The sequence below is a fragment of the Elgaria multicarinata genome, chromosome 8, assembly GCF_023053635.1.
Source record: "Elgaria multicarinata webbii isolate HBS135686 ecotype San Diego chromosome 8, rElgMul1.1.pri, whole genome shotgun sequence".
In the NCBI taxonomy this organism is placed as follows: domain Eukaryota; kingdom Metazoa; phylum Chordata; class Lepidosauria; order Squamata; family Anguidae; genus Elgaria; species Elgaria multicarinata.
This window is the reverse complement of record NC_086178.1, coordinates 69,884,356-69,907,152: the sequence shown is the minus strand read 5'-3', so window position 1 is coordinate 69,907,152 and position 22,797 is coordinate 69,884,356. Positions and strand designations below refer to the sequence as shown.

Here is a 22,797-nt window from a genome sequence, read left to right as displayed (position 1 = left end):
TATGAATATACATTTGTCTAGAAACCTGTCAGAGGCAGAGTAGTTACTTGAGCTGTTGCTCTCACTACTCAGGGAAGGGGCTGTAGCCCAGAGGGAGAACATGCTTTGCATGAAGATTGTCCTGGGTTCAATTCCTTATTTCTCCAGGGGCATGTCTACACCACAAGGGTGTAGGGCGAGGATCGAGGACTTACCAGCTTCCACGATCCTCCATGGATGTCTAGATGGCTACGCGATGTCCCGGAAGGACGTCACAGCTGCCATTTTTAAAACAACAACAAGAGGAGCACATTTGTGCTCCAGCGCCAAAGGTAAGGGGAAAAGAAACCCCACCCCTGCTCCCCACCCCCAATGGGCATGGACTGCCGCCGTGCCACTCCGTGCCCATTTAACGGTCCCCGTTACTCACGGGGAGGACAGGACAACCCGGGAGCAGCGGCCACATGGCCGCGCTCCACAGGATGGTCCTGGAACCGCAGAAAAGTCGGGTTTTCCACGGTTCCTGATATCCCGGGATAAGTCCTTGCTAGTCCCGGGTTGCCCCCAGGATCATCCCTGTGCGTAATGTGGATGCACTGGGATGATCCAAGGACTACATCAGGATATAGGCATGGTGTAGACATGCCCCAGGTAGATTTGGGAGAGACTCTGGTCTGAGACCCTAGAGAGCCACTGCCAGTCAGCACAGACAACTGTGGGCTAGATAGACAATGGTCTGTCTTGGTGTAAGGCAAGTCCCTGTGTTCTTATGTAACAATGGGAACAATTTGAAGCTTTCCTGCTTTGAGTAAACTTTCAAAACTTTTAGAAATTTAGATCAGTGAGAGTGATATCTTTATACGGTTACACTGATGCAGAGCTACAGGGGACAAAACCAAATCGATTTTGAACTTTTCAATTGCAGATACCAAAAGTTTTGATTTATCACTGCTTCAACTGTACTTATATACACACACACAAACTGCTGAATTCCAGATCTTCCTGGTTTCTTCTTAAAGGCTTAGTCAGGATTTACAATCATTTCAAAAAACTTAATTTTCATATTACTTCATTTGCTCCCCTCCATTTTATCTCTCCCTCTCCTCTAACACTCTCTTTTCTTTCACTTATTGCTTCCACCAACTTTCGTTTTTATTTCCATAAGAAATAAAGATGCCAGAAATGGCACAGAAAAAGGGAAGGATTCCAAAATATGGAATGTGAAAGACATAGAGAAACATGCTATGAACGGTTCTTGGAGCAGGGACCCCACTGTGCCGTAGGTGTAGGTCAAATGCAGTAGACTGGGATGTTTATATACAATGAAAGATTCTACTTTTGGGGGAAGAGGATGCCCACATCCAATTCATCTGAAAGAATATGCTGTTTGCATTCATTTGGCTCCACACATATCCAATGCAAAAGCCAAAGTCAGCTTCAGCATTTCACATGGAAATGGGCCAACTAACCCACAAACCTGTCAAAGCAACATTTTCAGAGCTTATTCATGATAGCTGCATGATGGTACCTGGCAGTTTTACCGTACAGAATGTAAATTCACTAGTCTGGAACTTTTACAATTGGATTACATTTGGTTTTCCTTAGGAAAATAATGCTCTTGGCTCATTTCCTCTCTACCCATGGCAGACACCCCATAAAAACAATTTCATGATGGAAGATATATTCTTTTAAATTAAGGAATTAATTTTGCCACACACAGCTGATTGACACCAGAGAGATCTTTGAGAGCTCAAATATGCACAATGTTCTTTTACAGGTCTGGGTTTATTTATTTTACGTATTTATTTAAAATATTTATATATTGTCCTTCCTCCAATAGATTCCAGGGCAGTGAACAGCATATTTATCAAAAACATTAGAACATACAAAAATAAAAATCGTAACATCAATGAAATGAGGCAACAATTAAAAACATACAGCAGGCCGAAAAATTTCTCAAATTAAAACGTCTGGGGAAATAAAAATCTCTTAATCTGTGGAGCCTAAACTAATGTAATGTGGGTGCCAGGCACACTTCTTTAGGGAGGGCATTCCATATCTCGGGTGCCACAACCAAGAAGCCCTATCAATTGTTGTTCTGTAGTGCATGAAAAAGGCAACTGAAGAAGAGTTTCATCAGGAGATCTCAAAACACAGGCAGATAAATAAAATGTTTTTACATATCTTTTAATGTAATCCTTATTGGGGATCCTTGTGAACTGAGAGTCTTGAAAGATATTAAATCAATCAGAGAGAGAGAGAGAGAGAGAGACTCACTCACAATATGTATGTATATGAAGCGGTATACGACCACTGATACAAACACACACAGACACACACCAAGAAGAAAATTGTGAATAGGCTACAAAGGTCGTAAAATACAAGAAGTACAGTCTGTGACATGAACAGAAAGTCTAGGGACATGTGGAGGGGTCATTATCCCCCAGAAACAAGAGTTTATTCTTTGTACCTGTATATAGGGGCCCATAAAGTTTTTACCAATGAACAAGGTGCAATAAACTATTGAAAGAGTCATAAGAACCAACTTACCACTGAGTCAAGAAACCTAATACAGCACTCAAACTCTGGGCGAGTCTCGCAGAACTGCCGAAAGAGTAGTCTTCCTATTGGCTGCTTGTCACATAAACTGTAGTAATCTCTCTCTGGAGGAAATAAAGAGGAGGAGGGAGGGAAGGTGAAAAACGGAGGTACATTTTAATGCCTTTCAGTCTGTGTGTTTTGAGGACGCAAGACAAAAAATAACAACAGCAACGAACAATACAAATTGAAAGGCACACACAAACGATTCACAGAAATGAAGACTGGCCAAGGCTATGCATATTTTGCAATTGTGTCATGGCCACAGGAAAATTAATATTAGATTTAAAAGCATCTTGGCATTTAAATAAAAATACAACTGGAAAGATAGGCATGGAAGTAGGGAAGTCACAGCCTGTTGGAATCTCAGAAAAAAGACGAGGAGGGCATCCGAGCTGGATTTCCAGTGGGCAGAGAGCTTCGGTGTCCTTCATAGCACCTTGCTCTTCCCATGACTTGCAGTAACATTATAAATTATGCCCCCACCCCAATGCGCTCCCTTCTTTCTGTCTGTCTGCCTGGTAGCAGCCATGGACTCCAAACTTGTAGAACTTGAGAGCCCAGGCTATAGGATGCTCGGCTGAGGATGATGGAAGTTGTAGTTGAACACATGTGGAGGATGCCAGGCCAGGGAAGGCTCTACACTACTGCTTTAAAGCGCTTTATAACAGTTTTGACATTTGTATATGGAGTGTGTCCTGGGCCCCAAAAGTTGTCAAAACTGTTATAAAGCACTTTAAAGCAGTAGTGTAGATCCTGTCCTAGTGAGTGCACACTCAGCGCCCACCATCTGGACTCCATTGTCCATTGCCAGACTGGGAAGCTGCTACTAAACAGAACTAAATAAGTAGGTGTATTTGTATTTGCTACAATGCTTGTTCCAAGTGAACCTCTTAATGATTTTCCGCATGGATGGAAGTCTCGATTTGCTGTTAGGGACAGCATTCATTCGCCCCTATATAAAGCTGGACGATGATAAAGTTGCTGTGATCACACACTTTCTGGACAGGAACATTATTTTAAATATATATATACATACATATATATATATATATATATATATATATATATATACTCTAAACAGTGTGTATATGTGGGGGAAATATGCAAAAAGCTTGAATTAACTTGGCACAAGTATGAAACCAGCTGGTGCACTGGGCTGTTATTATTGTAAAATCAGGAGAACATACCCAAGAATGTGCAATAGTGGTATCCTTGTTTAAGATATATTCATTGCTCTTTAAAAAACTGTCTCACGAAGTATTAAACCACAGACTGTGTTTCCTTAAACATTCTTGCCCCAACTTTTCTCAACACCATATGGCAATTTCTGTTATTGCAACAACAACCCACTCCTTACCTTAACACATGAAGATACATGGCAGACAGACAAGTTGTCTAACTCCACATATTACAGAGAACTGTAATAGGTTGTATAGATTTAACATGCTCTTCCTCCCAGTTGAGAAAAAAACACTACATTTCTTGAACTGCAGAGAGGTTAAGGCCATGATGTTGCTTACTATTGCTTACTCATAAGAAGCTGTAGGTAGCTCTATTTAAGTAGCAGCTGTTGCCTGTTCAGACTGGGGTGGGGGATAGGAGTGCTACATGAAAATCTTCCTTTCTGTATTGCTCCCTTTACCCAGGAATAAAAGGCAGACAACATTGGGAAATGCACACTAGTGAGAAATTTAGTCATGGACTCGATTCTTCAAACATCCATTTCTTCTCTGCTTACAAGGAAATAAAACTGGGACCATAACAATCTTATTCTCATAGAATTACCCCTCAATCATAGACTCCTAGCCACCATCCTGAAGATTTCAATTTAAGACCTTATGGCTTGCAGTATTCCTGTACACTGTGCAAGAATTTGGGGAGGAAAAATCCAGGTAGCTTTAAATTCATCTACAGGTGATCCAGCAAATAGGCTCTTCTCTTCGAACCATGCTCAACTTCCCGCCCCTGCATAAACAATACTAGGAGAGGGGCAGGATGCCAAGGCTTCTGACACTGCCTACAAATTCTCTGTACAAAAAGTACACATAGGGATGCTAACCAGAACATAGTCAAAGACACACAGTATTATAAAATGTGTTTGGGGGGAGGGGGAACATGAGATGTGTGAATTCTAGATGTCTGAAGTCCAGAGTACATTAAAAACTTTATTCTGACCTCTGTGATATTATCAAGATGTTTATTATCAGTAATTTTCTGGCTTTTTGGCTAGACTAGCAAAACATCAGAAGGAGCTCCCAGGAAAGCTATGGAGCACATTTGCTTGTGACTACTGAAATTGACTCATGCTTAGCTAAGGGGGGTAGCTCTGACCTCTCCAGGCTTACACAGCAAAGATTTTGACAGGCCCAGCCCGAGCATAGAGATGTAGCACCTGCAAATCTTAAGTCACTATTTCTTATTCAGCTTCCACGATAAGACAGAAAATACATTTCCTATCCTATAGAGAAGAAGTACTACCGGCTCTTAGTCATTACCAAGGGGTGAGTACAGAATATAGAAAGTAACAGGCAGGTGTGTGTATTCTTGTCTTAGTTTCCATGGTCTACAGGATTCAGAGTTTAATTCCAGATGCTCTAGGAAATCCATGTATGAGATAAAATGTCAAGTCATCAAAACATCACAGAAAGATTGAAAGGAGCCAGAGCATCTCCAGACACAGCTCTGCTGCTGGGGTATCCAGACCATAATCAGTCAGGATTATGTCTAGCCTCACGCCCAGTGGCATTGCCCGTCTTTTTCTTAGCAGCAACCTCTACCGGCAGTATTATAAATCTTTCTGCTTTCTTTTGTTTAAGGAGCTTTAAGAAAACAGCATTCAACATACTACAAGGTCTTCTATACTCTTGCATGTCTTAAAGGGATTCTCTGGATTATGGCCATAATGTTGTGGCCAAAACAGAAGAACGTTCATCATTTTTACTTAGAAAAAGCATCATGCCAAAAAAACAAACCTGGATAATGCAAGAACACGTACAATAGCTGTAAGTCATCCAGTTGGCAACGTTAATCTATGAGAACAGGATGAACTTGCTGGTAAAATCATAAATGAAATCCTTATTCCCTTCTAAGTGACATAAAATAATTTGTAATGCCTCAATCTTTCAGGATTGAGGAACTACATTTCATGTCATTTTAATTACATTTCTATACTGTCCAATAGCTTAAGCTGTCTGTGCAGTTTAGAAAGATTAAAACCCTAAAATAATAATAATATAAAACCTAAGTACATTTTTTAAAAACATCAACAGTAAATCTAAGGACCCATTAAAACATTATCATATGCTGTCAAATACCTGGATGTAGAGGAAAGTCTTAACCTAATGATGAAATGATAACAATGTTGGTGCCAGGAGGGTCTCACTGAGAAGATCATTCGATAATCAAGGGCCCACCACCAAGAAGGCCATCTCCCTTGCTGCAGTCCTCTAAGCATCCCTCAAAGGAGGCACTTCAAGGAGGGTCTCAGATGATGGTAGGTTCATACTGGGGAGGCACTCCATCAAGTATTGTGGTCACAAGCCATCTAGGGCTTTATAGGTCAAAACTAGTACCTTGAATTGGACTTGGGAACATAAAGGCAGCCAGTACAAGCAGGCCAGAATCGGTGTTATATGCTTGGTCCCTGCTATCAATCTGGGGCACATTAGTGTCCTGGGGCACTAGCAGCCCTGGGGCTTTGCACATCACACCTCTTACCAATTAAGCTGGAAGACATATTTTTGGTTCATGACATGTAATTTTTGTGAACCGCCCAGAGAGCTCCGGCTATTGGGCGGTATAGAAATGTAATAAATAAATAAATAAATAAATAAATGTACATCGACTCAAAACACTTTTTTCCTATGGCACATCATAATCCAAAAACAAACAGGGGAAAAGCCTCTGAATGCACAGAAATATATTTATTGAAACTAATGCGTTTCAAATATCTTCTTCAGGGATGAATGTGAATGTTTGGCCTTCAATTCTGGTTCTTTGAAGATATTTGAAAGACACTGGATTCAGTAAATATATTTCTGTGCCCCAGGAGACTTCCTCCCACTTTTCCTCTCCATATTTGGTGTCTTCCCATTTTGGGGGGATGGAGGTAACATCACAAACCAAACAGATGAGCTGCACCAGTCTTCTGCAACCTGGTGCTCCCCAGATGTGTTGCAATTCCTTTCATCCCCAGACATCATGCCATGCTGGGTATGATGGGAGTTGCTTCCAAAATGTCTGGAAGACACCAAGTTGGGGAAAGCTGAGCTACAGTCAAATTATCCACTTTACCAGTCTCAAAGGGGGAGAAAGAGGACAACTGGAGAGGCAGAAACCTCCCCTGGCCTCAATAATGTCATTCTCTGTACAGGCGCCAATAAAATAGCAGTTCTGATTCAAAACTTCTAACAAATGAGGAGAATGATTTCCTGAGGAAATGGAAATGTTAAATGCTTGGAAGCGAAACCATATGTTTGCATTGATGTAGTGAATATAACAGTTGTAAGGCCAACAGGTAGTAAAAATGTCAAGCCTCACCAGTTAGGAGAAATTTCAAGACCAAACTACTAAGAGTCACTTACGTTTTCAGAATCTTGGATTGTCCTGCTAATATTATGGATGTAGGGAGATGGGTTGCAACTCAACCTAACATCCATTTCAAAAAGCTATCCCTGAAGTCTGGGGCAATGGCATGAGATGTGGCAGGGAGCGCAGTGGGAATCATTGAGTTGGAAGGGGCCTATAAGGCCATCAAGTCCAACCCCCTACTCAATGCAGGAATCCACAGGAAAGCATCCCTGACAGATGGCTGTCCAGCTGCATCTTGAATATAGTGTGGGAGAGCCCATTACCTCCCTAGGTAATTGGTTCCACTGTTGTACTGCTCCAACAATCAGGAAGTTTTTCCTGATGTCCAGCTGGAATCTGGTTTCCTGTCACTTTATTCCATGTTCTGCACTCTGGGATGATCGAGAAGAGATCCTGTTAAGTATTTGAAGAGTGCTATCATGTCTCCCCTCAATCTTCTCTTCTCCAGGCTAAACATGCCCAGTTCTTTCAGTCTCTCTTCATAGGGCTTTGTTTCCAGACCCCCTGATCATCCTGGTTGCCCTCCTCTGAACACGCTCCAGCTTGTCTGCATCCTTCTTGAAGTGTGGCACTCAAGATGAGGCCTAACCAGTGCCAAATAAAGGGGAACCGGTACCTCATGCGATTTGGAAGCAATACTTCTATTAATGCAGCCCAAAATACCATTTGCTTTTTTTGCAGCCGCATCACACTGTTGACTCAGATTCAGCTTATGATCTACAACAATTCCAAGATCCTTCTCACTTGTTGTATTGCTGAGCCAGATATCCCCCATCTTATAACTGTGCATTTGGTTTCTTTTTCCTAGGTGTAGAACTTGGTATTTATCCCTATTAAATTTCATTCTGTTGTTTTCAGCCCAGCACTCCAAACTATCAAGAGAATTGACAAAGTCGGGAAGCCTTCCTTATGTGGGTGGATGTGCTTTCTGCTCATGTATCAGCACCTTTGCATCCATACCATAGATGAGGCATGGTGCCTTCCAGATGTTTTGTTCTGCAACTCCCATGCAGACCAATGATGAGTCATCTAATAGATGTGGAGGGTGCCACGTTTGGGAAGACAGCCATGGATTAAAAAAAGAACAAATCTATCGACACATGTAAAAAAAAATAGCCTAGCCTGGTATAGGGAATCAGTTATCAGAAGATCCAAGGTGCAATCCTACAACACACTTACCTGGGAGTAAGTCCTTCTGAACTCAGTGGCACTTAGTTCAGAATAAAGGATTGCACTGTACATATAATTATCTTTCTAAACTTTTATCAACCTCGTTTTTCTTTATTTCCCAAACTTGTCATGAAAAGCTGTATCGCTTCTCTGCTTTGAGAGATTTTAGATGAATGCCACGTTGGTTCCCCACTCCCTTCCAAAAAGACACCCAGCTCTAATGCTTGGATGCTCTGAAACTGTGGAGCTGAAGAGAAGCACTGACTGGCCCCATCCATTCATCAGAGAACTAAAGAATGCTGGCTTATAGAGGTGGGGAAGTTGGTTTTATATTAGTGCAATGTCTTGTAAGTCTCCTTGGGGGTCTTCTGATTGAAAGGTGGGATATAAATCTTCTAAATGGGGATCCTCTAGCCCATGAGCCAATTCGGCCTGTCAGGCTTGTGGGGGGATCTTTCCCCCTCCCTGAAGCCACTCCCCCTGAGAAGGTAGGGTGGGAGAGTCTCCTTCACTTCTCCCTCAGAAAGCAAGGGAAGGGGACAGAGCTGGCTCAGTTTCATTGCTCATCTGCATTCTCCATGGAGGGAACATGAGGGAGGACTGAAGTGAGCTCCTGCAGAGAGAGACAGCAGTGATTCCACCCCCATCCCCCAGTCTGTGAACAGAACCTAAGTTCCTCATGCAGAGAGAACGGAGCAATCGTCCTGCCTCTTTTTGCATGGAGAAAAGAAATTTATCCATGCAGAGAGAGGGATGGAGGCATTCTCTGCATGGACAAACTCCCCCTACATCTGGGAGTGGGGCTTCAGGCAGAAGGGGCAAGAGCTCTGTAGAGAAGGCCCAACACCTGACATCATGTAGGCTTCGGCAGGAGGGGAGCTAGATAGGAATCCAGGAATACAGCTGGAAGTGACCAAAGATGACCCTCCCTTAGACAAGACATATGGGTATATTGAGACCATAGAACAAAATTGGCCGGGGGTAGTGAGATTGGACATCAACTTGGCCTGTGCCATTCAATGGCCGTTCACATATTCTTTGATGATTTCCAGGCCTGAGTCATTGTCCAAATCCTACCCTCAACACCAGAACTTCTACCAGCTGTACAGCTTGGGTGATTTTGAGTGCATTCAAAATGCCAAGAAAATCATACTGTATCCCTGGCTGCCTGAAAAGTAGCTAGGACAAGGGTGCAGAACACCCTTGTCCTAGGGTGCCCTCACCCCCAGGGATCACAATACGGACCGCCGAGGTTCCCCGGAAAGGGACTTATGAGAAGGTGGGTTCCCCCCTCTTATTCTCCAAGGCTGAAACGGCTCTCCAAAGGCTGAGTTGCTGCCAGTAAGAGCTTTAAGCTAAACTATGCAGGTTTGTTTCTTTCAGGCCCTGCCCCTTTGGACTTTGGCTTCACCTACAGCTAGAATGTGCTCCCTCCTTGAGAGCATCCCCAAAATGGAAGAGAGCCCTCAGGCTGAAAGGGCCCTGCACTCTGACCTAGGGTTCCTGTGGCTGAAATCTTTAAGCCTCCGCTGGAGTTCAACACATGACCGAAGCTCATCCCTCCCTCTCCCCAGTAACATCTTGAGCCACTACCCTGCTCTCCTCCCTAATTTGCTGCTTCCTTCAAAGCTCTCCCTTTGCAGGCAGGAAGCTGTCCACCTCCTGCCTGAGAGCCCTTAAACGCATGGATTGAGTGGGCTGTCAGCTGGCCCACTCCATGCCTTCAAACCTTTCCTACTTTGAGCAGCTTCCCCACCAGAGAAAGGGGAGCTTTTCACAAGCAACGTGTGGTTGCAGGGCACTGCTTGTTCCCTCTGCAAAGTGCAGAGGCGAATCTACAGAGAGCACCTTTTAAGTAGCAGAATGCAGTTGTCTCCAGGTAAAGCCAATGAAGAGCATACTCTAATCCACCCTGATTCAAAAGAAGATGAAAGCTGCTTCCCATCAAAAGCTTCTTTATGGACTCTTTGGAAGGGCTTATGCATTGTTTTGGTTGCAGCAGTAAACACAGCCTGTGTTACCATTGAATTAGAGATCAAAATGCAAAGCTAGAACATGGGCCAATGCATGTGGGGGCAGGGGAAGAGTTCCATCTCTTGTAATAATAGGGGTTTAAGTACAAAAGATCATCCTGGTATTTACAAAGACTCCTAAAGTCAAACCCATTATTCCTTAGAGAACCTACATCATTTCCTAACATATACAGACACTATGGCCAGAAGCCAAAGAGCTACTTTAGGTGTGTCAAAGGGCTTGGGCACACCTGGTGGGATTTTCTTTTTCTTTGAATGTCGCAACCTAACACCATAAAACAACTGCTTTTTAAAGTCTCCTGAGGTTGCCATGAGTTACGAAGGCTGTGATTCAAGTTCAATTTCCCCTCAGGTGCATGGAACCGATTGTGCAGTACCTGGCTTATGAAAACCATAACATCACCACAGCCCAAAGCTAGTGCAACTAATTCATTGGCTTGGTGCACTGTAACAGTGGTGTGCAACCTTTCTGGGACACTGTGATGGAAATCTACTGAGGGGTGCCTGTTTCATTACTACTGATAAGAAATAACAGCCTTCTCCAATCTGCTGCCCTCCAGATGTGTTGGACTACAACTCACATAATTCCCATCCAACACTGGATTTGTAGTTCAACACATCTGGAAAGCACTGGGTTGGGGAAGGCTGAACTATCTTCCCCAACTCATCCAAGTCCCACAAAGTTTAGATCTTGTCTTTAGAAGATTTTTAAATGATACAATTATGGAACAATCTCCCTGACAAGGTTCACCTGGCACCAACATTGTTATCTTTTCAGTGCCAGCTCAAGACTTTTCTCTTCTCCCAGGCATTTAACAGCATATGCTGACTTTTTTAACTGACCCCAGAATATTTACTTCAGCCAGCTAAAACTAGATGTTTTAAAAGTGTTACGCAGAGGACCTTCTCTTCTGCCACTCTCAGACTATGGAATGGCCTGCCGGGAGAGATTTGTCAACTCAACTGTCTTTCTGAATATAAAAAAGCTATAAAGACTTACCTCTTCTGGCAGGCCTACCCAGTCGAATTTTCAGATGTCTGGCTGTTATTTTAATAATGTATTAGTTTTATATGTTTTAATCAGTTTTATGTATTTTATAATATTTTTGTATTCTATGTTGTTCCCCGCCTTGATCCAGAGGAAGAAGCGGGTAAGAAATATTATATTATATTATATTATATTATATTATATTATTATTCTGCTTTTTAAGGTTTTAAATTTTGTATATTTGTTTTTAATGTTCACTGTTTTTATCTTTGTAAACTGCCCAGAGAGCTTCAGCTATGGGGCAGTATATAAATATAATAAACAAACAAATAAATAAATATATAAAATAAAAATATTTTGTTGTTTTGCTATACCACATACACATTTATAAAAGGGCTTCAGAAAATGAAAATGCATTGCTAATCACTCCTTGTTGCAACCCCTCATTATCAATAGTGTAGTGATAAGGTCTGAAGTGCAGGCGCTCATCATGACGGTCCCCAGAGCCACACACCCAAGAAGAGTCCAAAATTGTAGACAGCTGTGTTGATCCATATCAAGAAACCAATCCTAGCAGTTTTCATCTCCACCAGGAAGCAGGTCTTCTGCAAAGCTGATTGGTCTCAATTACCCAAGGCTCAAAATACTTTGCATCACAACAGGGAACAATATATTGTTGCTGGGAAAATGAATAACCCCCAACCCCACTCCAGCTACTGTGAGGATTGCAGTGAAGTTTAGCGGGAAGAAGGAATTCTGAGGGGTGGGGTGGCTCTCTGTCCCTGTGACCCCTGGCTCTGCTAAACCACTGCTCACTATTTCCAAACTCTAAATCCAAAAATACTGGCTCTGTGTGTGTTCCCAATCTCCCTAAAGAAGTAAGTGGGAACGGGCTTCCCCCTTTCCGCCATGGTTAAGTCCTTCTCAGTGAACTAAGGTTCTTCTCCTGCCCATGACATTTGTATATATCACACGCTATTGCTGACAAAAGAAGGCAGAGAAAATAGCACACTACAGTGGGAAATCACTCCCATGGTTTCAAATAAATGACTACTTGCAAACCCCTGAAGAAATAAGTCTATGGTGAAACCTACAGTCTCCCTTATTAGCCAATTTAATCATAAGTTCACCTTGTTAATAAAAAAAAAATAATCCTGTGGAAATAGGCCTATCCAGATAAATAATTTTACAAAATATTCATATGAAATGCTATTTATTTAGTATTAGATAGCAAGGCAGATAAAGGTACCTGGCAGCAATTGACACCTCATGTCTCTGAATTGGTGAATCAATTAATGTTTTTAGGTGGTTGGATTCTAAAAAAAACCAAAGAACCCTGAATTTCTGACATGCAGCAGGAGTGACTTCCCCTTTAACACTATCATAGTACTAGCAGATTGATATCCACCCAAACATAATAGAAGAAGGGGAAGTATCTTGCTGTGGGCGGATGATGATAGTGGAAAAGCCTTTTAATTCCAATTTTCTAATTGCAGCTACTCTGGTATTCTCATAGAATTTAAAGGAGATGTGAAATTGACTAGACCAGAGGACAAGTAGCTTCTAGTCTTGTCTATTTCATTCCAAATAGTGAAGCAAATGTTTCAATTTTTAAAGGGATATTTGAACACATGTATCCAATCTTTTTAGCATATTTAAATAAAATAACAACAATAATTTTCAGGAATGAGAGGTGAAAAAGAAAACGTGTTACTACTTGTTATAATCACTACTCAACAGGCACCCGAGATAGCCATCATACCAAAATGTACACATCTATTGTATCAGATGTTATATCTTTGTTGCAAGCTTCCTTAAGAACTTGGTTATAGGGAAGCATATAAAGATTCGAAATAAATAAAAATCAATGGTGGTCACATTCTCTGGGTGTGTTTCATCTTTTCCATTTGGTGTGTTATAAAGTCTTCCTCTGCTTCTGTGGGGGAAAAGGTGAGATAAAGATGGAATGAATAGATGGAATGAATAGATCCCACAAATCTTATTGATCAGGCACTATGGTGAAGAAAAAGATGGGGGGAGGCTAGGCAGTGGCAGCTCTAAAATACTGCTTACACATTTCTGAAAAGCTGTAAAATGTGCATCTTCCATTAAACTGGTGTGTGTGTGTGTGTGTGTGTATAGTCTTTATTTCTAATTTGTTATGCAAGTCCATGCTGTGGGTGTTTAAGACAACTAATTCTCTTTTGGAGGAAGGTGTTTCCAGTGCAGAAAGCAAATTCCAAAAGTCGCCTCTGTGAAGAAGCTACCACTAGAGCAATAAATGCTTCCACATCTGCAGTTAAATGCACCTCAGTCATTTCCATTTTTCTTTCAGTTACACACTGAAGTCTATTAGGTCACTTGAAGAGTTAATTGTTTGCCAAATTCCTTATATTAAGCTGCAACTATTTCCAGTTAGCGGCATATTAAAAGAAAGGGATTTTGGGGTGGGTGGGTGTCCGTTAACACTTGCATAATTCAAAGCTGTCTAGACCTAGTATGGTACAGCTCCAGCCTGGAGCGTGTTTTTATGCCCGAGCTATTTCCCCCTTGAATGCAGGATTTTATAATGGAAACTTTGACAGATTCTCAACTAAGCCTCTTGAGTGGCTTCAGGCTTGATGCATATGATGTTGGTCTAATTAATGAAAAATATAGATGCAATCAAGATTTGACAATAGAATTCTTTTAAACTGGTATTTAAATCTTGCCAGTTTAATTTCTTCTGCTCATCAACTGTGTCGCTTAAAAACAAACAAAAATCATTTCCCATCTTTATTTATGAAATTTAATTATTCAGATTCAGACAATGTTTGCTTTGTGCATCCAGTCTTATTTTCTTTTTATATCCTCGCCTTCATTCACAGCATTATGCTACAGGGATAAATACACCATGCATTGCAGAATTATTACGTTAAAAGATGGAAATGTTCCAAGGCAGAAACCAGGCCAGTATCGCAAACAGCACTTGGAGAATATTTCAATGGCTTTCAAATTAAGTGTGCTTCAATATTGCCCATAATGTCCCTTTATAAATTTGTTTTCTACAAACATTTGGAGGGATGTTTTCTTTCTTTTCATGCCACTGGAAAGTAGAATCCCACACGCACTTGCACAAATGTGTTCATATAAATATTTGTACCAGAAATGTTTATGGGAAAGTCTTTGCAAATTTTGGAAAGCAACAGGAAGAAGAATTAGCACATATCTTTTCAAGACATGCTCAGCAGTAGCAAGGAAGAAAGTAAGCAGTTTTAAGTGCTTTAAATCTTCCATTATTTAGTTATTTAGATTTTTTTAAACAGCCAAACCGTTGATGCAAGAAGCTGATGAGCATAAAAATAATTACAGAAACCAATAGAAATAAATAAGCATATTAACCATAAAAGGCTGTCTAAATCAGGGGTAGGTAACATGGTGCCCAGGGGCACTAACCCAACCTCAGACACTTTTCTTAGCGCCTGCCAAGGTGTCCTGGCCCTTCTACTTTTGGGGAAGGGGTTGGTTTCTTTAAATTCACACATTTTCCTACTTGCAGCTGGGATCCAGGCCACTGCCATCTCCATTCTCCATGAATGCCTCTGGGCCAGACATGGGGCTCAGAGACAGTCTTAGGCAATGAGGACGGCACACAGCTGCAGGCTGCTACTTTCCTCTGTCGCTGGCCCAGCTACCAAGAAAAGGAAAGAAGAAAGAAAAGAAAAGCGGCTCCTGTCACTTCTGTCTGGTAAGGGAGGACTAAAGAGAGCCGTGGGTGGGGTTGGGAAGGCCAGCAGGAAGCCAGCTGAGGGGCGGGGGCAAGAAAGCCAGCAGAGGATAGACAGGCCAGCAGGAAGTCAGTGGGGGCCCGGGGGAGCCAGCCGGCAGAAACCTGGGAGGGTTGTGTGCTTGTATGTTTGAATGGATGGGGCCTGCATGTGTGTGAGAAAGAGGGGGGGCTTAGGGGGGAATTTGGAGGGACCCTGAAAAAGAGTGAGTGGGGTTTCGTGTGTGTCCTTTCACTGAGCAGGAGAAGGGAGAGACATGTGCCTATGCCTCCCATAGCAGCCATTTTGTGGTGGCGCCTAGGACACTTTCTGAAATTGCTAAATGTACCCATGGGCCCCAAAAAGGTTGCTAATCTCTGGTCTAAATAAACAACTCTTTAAAGCCTTCTTAAAATGGCCAAGGTCTCAAATCTGTTCAAATCATTTGGGGGTTAGCACCACCTTAGTAACAATGGAGCTGCATAAGACCTGTGCAAGTTCTGAAAAGAGCTGCAAGGTTCATGTGTGAGAAGACGCTACTTCAAAACTCCTTCCCGGAGCCAGACTGTAAAGGACTTTTAAGCACTAGAACATGGATTTTAGCCCATAAATAATCTGTAACCAAGAGAGCTCAAGTAGGATCAGTTTACATGTTCCTTGGAACTAACCGCTGAAATCAGTCTGGCAACTACATTCTGGATTTGTTGCATCTTCTGAACCATCTACAAGGGAACCCTCATGCATTGTGTGTTACAGTAGTCTTAGCAGAAATAAACACAGATGGGGATTTTGGAGGCTTCGGAGAATCCCCTGGTGGATTACTGTTGCCAGGACAGGAGGAGCAATAGGGGCAATTTTTGCCTCTCCAGCCTTTTTTCCAATGTTTTCTACTAGGACGGCTTCTGAGTACGTCTAGTGGAGTTGCATAGTCAGGGGCAGGGATGGGGCTTGAGAGGCTTAGAATCCTGCGGATCCTGGTCTCTTCTCCTCCGTCCACCGGCACACACCCTTTCCCTCACTCCACCCTTTTCCAAGGTCATGAGACCAACCTCTGAAGAGGAGCCATCACAGCGCTTTCCACCGCAACTGCGAGAGGGCACGGGTGAAGTTCAGTGGGGATTTTCACCTTCAAGGTCATACCTCTGTCTACGGCCTTGGAGGTGAAACCCTCTGCTATCCCATGGCCCAGAAAATGTCTAGGGGGCATAGGTTTGCCCTGCCCAGATTTAATATTTTATCATGTTGTATTTGGTTTTGGTTTAGCTTTTGTGAACCACCCAGAGTGCATTGGCTATTGGTTGGAGTAGAAAGAAAGAAAGAAAGAAAGAAAGAAAGAAAGAAAGAAAGAAAGAGCTTAACACACACACACCCTGTGCCCAGCATATGCCAGTTAAAAGGGAACCCCATATAAATGCTTCTCCCATTTATCTGCACCAGAATTCTTCATGGTTTGAGCATATCCCTGACATAATTAACTATTTCCCCACTATTCAATTCTTTTTTAGTACTCAATAAAACATTTCTTAAAACGATACTTTATTTGCATCTATGCAACTTAGTTTATTTTTTATCTGTGTAAGATTCCAACAGTATTGAGACCTATCCTATGAACGGGGAGAGAAAAATGATGCACATTAAAGGTCACCTCAAGAATTTGAGGGCGTTCCTTGGAGTTGTGTGAATAAAGGTTTTGTAGTCTCTATTTGTAGTGGCTTTGGCACTGGCAGTTGTGTTAAGTACCTTGTCGTCAAAGGAGGCAACCAGTAAAATAACTCTTCTACCTCCGGATGCTTGTGTCCGGTTATAGCTGCTTTGACTAAAATACACAACTTATTTTCCTCTCTAGTGTTTTTATTTAATCTTCTGCTTGATGATATCCGTTTACAGAGTAGTATTTCAGGGCAAAGCTCTATTTTGAATGCTTGAAAAGATTCTGGAACTGTTGTTGTATGTAGCACAAAGCAAACATTTTGGTTCCAGGAAACTACAGGAAGCGTACTGGAACTAATTTTGTGCCTTCTAAAGAGGAGTCTGCAAAACTACTCAGTGCTACCTGAAGGAGGAGGAGAAGGAGGAGGAAGAAGATCTCAAGAGAGGCTTTGCTCTCTCTGTCTCTCCATCCTAACCACTAGCCTTGCTATTTCTCTCTACCCAACCCTCTTTTCTCACTATTTCTCTATCTTCTTAGCCTTAGCCTTGCTCTCTCCCTCCCTCTCACCCTGTTATCTTGCTATTTTGCTCCAGTCCCAGCCTCTAGCCTCACTCTTTCTATCCATCCATCTCTTTATCTCAGCTATTTCTCCCCATCCCAGGCTCTAGCGTCACTCTTTCTCTCCCCTCTCCCCTTTTGCCTTGCTATTTTCCCCTCTTTTCCAGCCTCTAGACTCACTATTTCTCTCCCTCCACCTCTTTTGACTAGCCAGGCAGTCATTATATGACTAGCAACAACCTCCACTGGAGCCATTTTATAGTGGTGCTCACAGCAGTTTCCCAAATTCCCAAATGTGCACACAGGTCCAAAAGGTTGGGGACCACAGCCTTATTATGTGACAAATACTGCATATTAACTTCAAGTGTATACCCAGCAGAAATTCATAATCACTTGTATGAACATAGCAAAATAGACATGTTTTCCCATGTAAGAAAGTCACCTTATGCAAATTGCCAAGAAGACTAAGAATATAACTGGAATTTAGGATGGTATTTTGCAAGCCACATCAGATAGTTAGATGTTTCAAAATTTGAGACGAAAGATAGAAAAATGCAGAATTGCAGGCCTGACCTGAAAAGGAAAGGTTTTGTGCCAGCACTTTAACATTAGGAGGCATTGATGGAGCAGGCCATCTCTGCAAAAATATTATCCGTTTAACATAGCCAAAGTTAGTGAGAGGATGGGCTATCTGCCACAAATGCTGGATATAGATGCTAAGACATGTTCAAAAACTTGTTTACACTTCACATCCAAATTTTTCAGACATTACCAAGTTTATTCTTCTTGTCCTGGCACAATCCGTTAATTCATGCCATTTTTGTTTTCCATCCCTGGACTCCTTTATCATGCAGTGTTCAAAATGTTCATTGACTCTTCAGAATTACAACCACACACACACGGTACATATGAGTTGGTTTACTTTTTTTTAGAAGAAACATTCACACAATAGCAAATTGTGTGAAAGGTATCACATATAATTTTGTCTTGAATAAGAAGTTTCTTATTTAAAAAACAAAATGTTGGTAGTCTATAGAAAACATCCATTATCAAGTTCATACATAACACTAATCCATAGTAAGGGTTGTTGAATTCTGGACTGTCATCTTGTGTGGTTGTTTTTTGAGTTGTGAACTCTGGTTTGTTTAAACTATGGGTGAATCCAGAACTGTGGGTTGTTAATGGGTTGTTATGTCAGGCTACAAAGATGGCGAGCAAGGGTTGGGGGAAAAACACCAGTCACTCTACATACCAGTACAATATTACAGTGCTGAAAGGCATTTGGGATACAGGTAGGGAGTGGGCAAAGGAGGAGGGAAAACAACAACCAGGGATTGAGAAAATAAACCACAATTTGTTCAATCATCTGCCAAACAAAACCTGGATAGGGCAATAAGCCATGGATAGAATAAACTGTGGGTTAGTGCTTTGTATAAACAGAGCACACATTAGATTGAATTTAATTTATACACTGTAGAGTGTATGTTTTTCCACACACCAACCACCAAGAATGATCATTCTTACACATCAGTGTGCTCTGAATTGCTTCTAACAGCATATATAGCTCTACTGAGATCTCCTTGCACTCCTCAGGTTTTTTTTTTCCCTTGCAAGGCAAGGGCTTCTGAGGTTACAACTCCCAGGACAGTCCAACTTCAAAAATTCAAAGTTGAGTCATTGACCATGCCTGTAAAATGCCAGCAATGGCAAAATATGAAACATCAAAAAGCCTCAATGTATTTCTTTCTAAGCAATTAGTGAGCGGGTTTAGGTATAGTGTAAAAATATAGCTGGAGTTTGGAGTTTTCATAGCTGTTGAAAATATCCCAGTAAGCCAGCAAAAAAAAAGGGGGGGGGGTTGAAGTGAGAATTGTTAGAGCTAGCACTGAGCCCCCCCCCCTGCCCAGTCAACGGAAAGTTTCATTGGCACCTGGGATTTGCTGCCTTGGGCAGCTGCCTAACTACCACCACAGCCCAGCATATAATACTGTCATCAGGTAGAGAGGAATGTACAGCCCAGAAAGCCAGATGTGCATGGAAAAGTACATTTCCTCCAATAGATTTCGCCGCCTCCATGTCCTTCCCATTTTGCTTTCCACTGATCTCATTTGTGCATTGATAGAAAAAAAAAGGGGGGGAGCACCAAGCAGCTTTGCTTCGCTCCCCCATAACAAGCCGAATCCTGAGTTCTTGAGTCAGTATTCTCATTTTGAACAACTGTCTGTGAATTATCTAAAGCTAAAAGGAAAAAGCAAGGATTAAGTGTGCTGGAAATTGCCGAGGCCTTTCAAGACAGACAATGCCACATTGCCGCCCTTTTCAGGGACTCTCATTCAAGAGTGCAAACAATATAAACAATAATCTGAAATAATCTTAAATCAGCAACTACTCAGCTATTATGTTACAGTCGTCGCCAGCAGCAACCACCATAATTAAATGGAAAGCAGTGCTTACTCAAGATCCCACTTTGAACTTCCGCAAAACATTCATCCTTCGAGCTGAAGCTAGCATCTCAGGGCATTCACAGTTAAAACCATTTGTGACCCACCAATGTTTGCCACAACAGCAGGTGGGCATGATGAACAAGTGGACAGGATGCCCACCCCCCCACCTCCAGTGCAACAATCTGCTCTGTAGGGTGGTGAAACTCTCTGGAACAGCTGGGGGCTGCCGAAGGATGGGAAATGAACAAAGATGGCCTCCTCCACTTTCTGCCTGCAGGAACTCCACCCAGAGGGGTGGATCCGGACTTAGTCCTGAGCAAAATCAATAGGACTTTGCTCCAGTTGAGGCGTCCAATGCCATCATCTGCCCAATTTTGTGGGATCAGTTCCAGTTATTGCGGCCTGATGATGTGGACAAGGTGCTTGCAGCAGTGCGGCCGACCACTTGCCCTCTCGATCCCTGTCCCTCCTGGCTTATAAAAGCAAGCCAAGGGGGTCTGACTGGGTGGGTCCAGGGGGTGATAAATGCTTCTCTCCGGAAAGTGGTGGTCCCTGCTGTCCTTAAGGAGGCAGTAATGCGACCACTCCTGAAGAAGCCCACCCTGGACCCGATGGTATTAGGCAACTACCGCCCAGTTGCAAACACCTCTTTTTTAGGGAAGGTACTTGAGAGGGTTGTGGTGGAACAACTGCAGGCACTCTTGGAGGATACTGATTATCTAGATCCATTCCAGTCTGGGTTCCGATCTGGTTACGGGACTGAATCAGCCTTGGTCGCCCTGATGGATGACCTTTATCGAGAGAGGGACAGGGGGAATGCAACCCTGTTAATCCTGCTCGATCTCTCATCGGCTTTTGATACCATCGACCATGGTATCCTCCTGGATCGACTCTGTGGGATGGGCATCGGAGGCACTGTTTTACAGTGGTTCCAGTCCTACCTATGGGGTCGTTTTCAGAGAGTAGCATTGGGTGATCAGTCCTTGGCCTCTTGGCAATTGAGCTATGGAGTGCCGCAGGGCACCATCTTGTCCCCAATGTTATTTAACATCTATATGAAGCAGTTGGGAGCGGTCATTAGGGGATTTGGAGCTAAATGCCATCAATACGCTGATGACACACAGCTCTATCTCCCTGTGACAACTGAATCAGGTGAGGCTGTGCAGGTCCTGGACCAGTGCCTAGACTCAGTAATGGGCTGGATGAGGGCCAATAAACTGAGACTGAATCCTGGCAAGACGGAAGCCCTGTGGGTGAGTGGTTCCCGAGTCCGGGAGACAGGCTCATTGCCTGTTCTGGATGGGGTTGCACTGCCTCTGAAAGAACAGGTTTGTAGTTTGGGGGTACTCTTACACCCATTTCTGTCGTTGGAGGCTCAGGTAACCACCACGGCTCGGAGTGCCTTTTACCATCTTCGGTTGGTTCGCCAACTACGGCCTCTCCTGGACAGGGATAGCTTGGCCAGGGTGGTACAGGCATTGGTAACCTCAAGATTGGATTACTGCAATGCGCTCTATATGGGGCTGCCCTTGAAGCTGCTCCGGAAGCTGGAGCTAGTGCAGAATGCTGCAGCTCGGCTGTTGTCTGGAGCTGCCCCTTTCCAGCATGTAACTCCTCTGCTGAGGGAACTGCACTGGCTGCCTATTCGCTACTGGGCCAGGTTTAAGGTTTAAATTTTGTTTTAACTGTTTTTATTCTGTTTTTATTTTTTATTTTCATTTTACCTTGTACACCGCTCTGAAATTTTTCAATGGGGAGCAGTATATAAATATTCTAAATAAATAAATAAATAGGACTTCTCTTAGTCATGGCTCACATGTATTTTAGAGGGGTATAGGAGTAAATCTGGATCCAACCCAGGAAATGCTCCTGCTGGTAGAAAAGCTGAATCCAATCCTTTGTTTCCATCCAGGATAGTGCTGCCCAGGACAGTTCAGTGGTCAAAGGGAAAGCATGAGGAGGGGATGAGAGGGATATAATGATGCGGAATGAGAGCAGAGGCCTCTTTTCCCTTCAAATATATCCCAGACTGGCTGTGAAGTTGGCTCAGTTCAGACGTTAGTCAATGCAGTGTGAAAACTCCACTCAACGGTAGAGTTTTTAGGGGGTAATCCCCACACAACATGTTCTAACTCCACCACTGTGTGATTGTGGGCTACCATGGAGTTGAGTAAAAGGCAACATGACAGCTAATTGACAGTTCCTCCACCTTCTCTCCTCCCCTGGTCCTCCCAATGGCATCCTATCAGCCATTGCTGTAAAAAAACAATCCTAGTGGCTCTCCAAGACCGCCGCTCACTCCTTTCACCTCTCTTGCCAGGGAACTTCGTAGCCAGTGGGAAAAGTCAACTCAAGCTTTTTAGAGAAAAAAATATTCCTTTTATAATTTTGTGGCCTTTTAAATGTGTTTTTTTTACATATTAATTAAAACCAACCACCCTGGGTTTCATGACTCCAAGCCCTCCCCCACAAGATGTGAGACAATAAAGAAATCTGCCATGCAATCCACAAAACTTTATTTAGTAAATAGACATCTCTTCACACCTGAAGGGAGTGTGAAGGCTAGGAGATAGCCTCTAAACTCAGTTAGCCACAGCGGCAGTTGCCTATAAACTAAATGGAGATTTTCTTCACAGTGTCCAGCAGTCTTTTACTGAACCCCTCCTTCAGGAAGGGTCTTTAAGTTGTAACCTCTAGCAAGTAGCTAACCTACGTCCTCTCAGCTCCACCTGCTTGACCTTGTGGCGGACTCTGGGATCTGTCAATTCCAATGTTCCCTCCCCCTCCAATAAGACTTTCCTCAGCCTCCAATCCAATAAGCTCCTGGGAAGATTCCTCCTCCTCCTCCTCCTCCTCCTCCCTCGGAGTCTGATTCAAGATAATACACCAGACAGACTGAGACTAATCCTAACACTGGGAAAACTATTGAAGGGCAGTACCAAAATACTTAAAACAAATATAATGTTTCTACATAAGAAAGTAGGCTATTGCATTCTGAAATACACAGAGTCTCAAAACAATATTTAAGAGCATATTA

The 22,797-nt window shown here is 42.7% G+C and overlaps 1 protein-coding gene across 2 annotated transcripts in view; it reads right to left on the bottom strand.

Moving 5' to 3' along the window:
- The window catches only part of GRK5 (G protein-coupled receptor kinase 5), a 179,136-nt gene that overhangs the window by 84,954 nt on the left and 71,385 nt on the right, over positions 1–22,797 (bottom strand). For both annotated transcript variants that reach the window (XM_063132734.1, XM_063132733.1), the window contains exon 3: positions 2,530–2,642. In XM_063132734.1, coding sequence (XP_062988804.1) covers positions 2,530–2,642 — 113 coding nt within the window. The remainder of the gene's footprint in view (positions 1–2,529; positions 2,643–22,797) is intronic.